The 2,199-nt window shown below is 39.2% G+C and overlaps 1 protein-coding gene across 1 annotated transcript in view; it reads right to left on the bottom strand.

Annotated features, from left to right (window-relative positions):
* cd2ap (CD2-associated protein) overlaps positions 1 to 2,199 on the bottom strand; it is a gene marked incomplete in the record, with an annotated part of 49,417 nt that overhangs the window by 46,240 nt on the left and 978 nt on the right. Inside the window, 1 exon segment of the mRNA XM_014032448.1 lies at positions 467 to 624. Coding sequence (XP_013887902.1) covers positions 467 to 624 — 158 coding nt within the window.

The raw sequence follows: 2,199 nt of genomic DNA, 5'->3' as shown, positions 1-2,199 counted from the left end.
TAAATCTACTTTTTCATGATATTCTAATTTTATGACCAGCACCTGTATATCTTTTTTTATTTAACCAAGGTCTCTAGAAACTGAGCTCCACATACAGCCAGACAGAGGAGGGGTATTTAATTCTTGAACAAAAAAATCGCAATATATCACAATATATCGCCTTGCTTATAGTATCGCAATATATCGGGATATATCGTATCGTGACCCCTCTGTCATGATATGTATCGTATCGCCAAATTCTTGCCAATACACAGCCCTAGTAAAATCATGTCCAGTATTGAACCAATAGGGGACACAACATTTAATTGCCAAATAAAAGAATGATTCCATATATTAAGGGACAGGTGGCCACCCTGACTTTAACTGTATACAGAAAAACAAGCTCACAGGTCTAAACTCAGTCATTTTAGTGGTAAGACAAAAGACCACAAGTATGAAAATTTTAAGTAAATTTATATTTTATCACCTTAACAAAGTTGTCAGGGAAGACTCCTCTTTTCCCGTTGAGTTCTCCCTCCATCCAGCCCTCCTCCTCAATGTAGCACACATTCTTGATGATGTCGCCCAGTCGTAGGGTCAGCTCGTCCTCGTGGAGCGCATCATATTCGAACTCCACTACAACCTCTGCTCCCGATGTGGGTGGAGGGGAAATTAAAGATGAAATATGAGGGGAAATAGAAGACAAAGAAAAACAAAGTAACTACAAATGAGCATGTAAACACACACACACGCACGCACGCACGCACGCACGCACGCACACACACACACACACACAAATATCCCCTTGAGCCAACTAAAAGGCTCAATTTCTTATGGTATAAAATCAAAACACTGATGTACTGCAACTTTTTTTTTCTTATATTTTAATCCAAACCTTTCTAAACATCTTACTGGTAGAAATTAGAGTCAAAATAAACATTAACAGACATAAATCCTTACTTTTTATAATGCAGTACTTTTTTTTTTCTTTTTTCTGCGCCGTGGGGGCATTGCAATAGAATATATGGTTTACATTGTTCACAGTAACATTTTCAGATCTGGTCTCAAGTTTCATTTATTACATGTAATTTATTTATTCATGGGTACAGTGGACATCGATCAGCATCATGCAGTACACAGCAGAGTAAGTGCACTGGAATTTGCTGAAGTGCTACATTTCATCTGTTGTCCCAGGAAGAAAAGAATCAAATACAGATCATAAAGATGCATACACAAAACAAATATAGCAAGTAGGGGTTGACAGATACATCGGCCGGCCGATATTTGTGTTTTTTCCTTGTATCGGTCGATACGTTCGTCCTTTCGGCGATCCATTCTTTGGGTCACGCGAGTGCATGTTGCCGCCCCCTCCCTGGGAGAGAACAGCTGCTAATGTTGTGAGATAGAGTGCTAACAACAATAAGGGTGAGTTATGAACCTTTAATGTGCTTTAACTGTCTAATTTAGCTGTTTCTGCTCTCTGTGTCGGACTATGAGGAGGAGAGAACAGCTGTGTGAAAAGTTTCACTTTCACGGGAGCGCTGTGTTTTTACTTTCACCCCCTCCCTGCCTGCTCGGCTGTAATTAGTGTGCCCACGTTGTTTTTCTTTTAAAAAATGCTGGAGCTGCTCACAGGAGACTTTGAAGAACACCTGTATTGTTCTCCCTGATGGATTAAAATAAAAAAAAAGCTCTCAGTCTTTTCTCACTGTTACGTTCATTAGAGCTGCCGTCCACATGAAAAAGTGAACCAGGCAGACGCTCAGATCACATTTGTTCTGACTGCAGTATAAAAGTTGTTATGCAGGTTTTCTTAGGTGCACATTTCAAACTGTGCTTTAAGTTAACGGGTTGGGTTTAGGACCAAGGTGTGAATGGAGTTTAGGTTAGTTTTAGGGTCAGGTTCCTGTGAGGTTAGCCTTAGGGTTTGTGGTCAGGGTTAGGATATTAAATTACCAAAAAAATGAATGGAAGTCAATGGATGGGCCCCACAAGAATATAAAAACAAGTGTGTGTGTGTGCGTGTGTGTGTGTGTGCGTGTGTGTGTGAAGTCCTCACAAAGATAGCAAGATGTATGTGTGTCTCTCCTTTCTCTGTGTTCCTCTGACAGTTTTCTTTTGGCAAGTTGCTGTTTTTGCATCAAAAATGCTGGGATAATAAAACAGTCATTTTATTTTATGTAAAAATATATATATCTTATTAATATACAAATAAAAATA

This window comes from Austrofundulus limnaeus, unplaced genomic scaffold, assembly GCF_001266775.1.
Source record: "Austrofundulus limnaeus strain Quisiro unplaced genomic scaffold, Austrofundulus_limnaeus-1.0 Scaffold1454, whole genome shotgun sequence".
NCBI classification, from domain to species: domain Eukaryota; kingdom Metazoa; phylum Chordata; class Actinopteri; order Cyprinodontiformes; family Rivulidae; genus Austrofundulus; species Austrofundulus limnaeus.
This window is presented reverse-complemented; position numbering and strand designations above follow the sequence as displayed.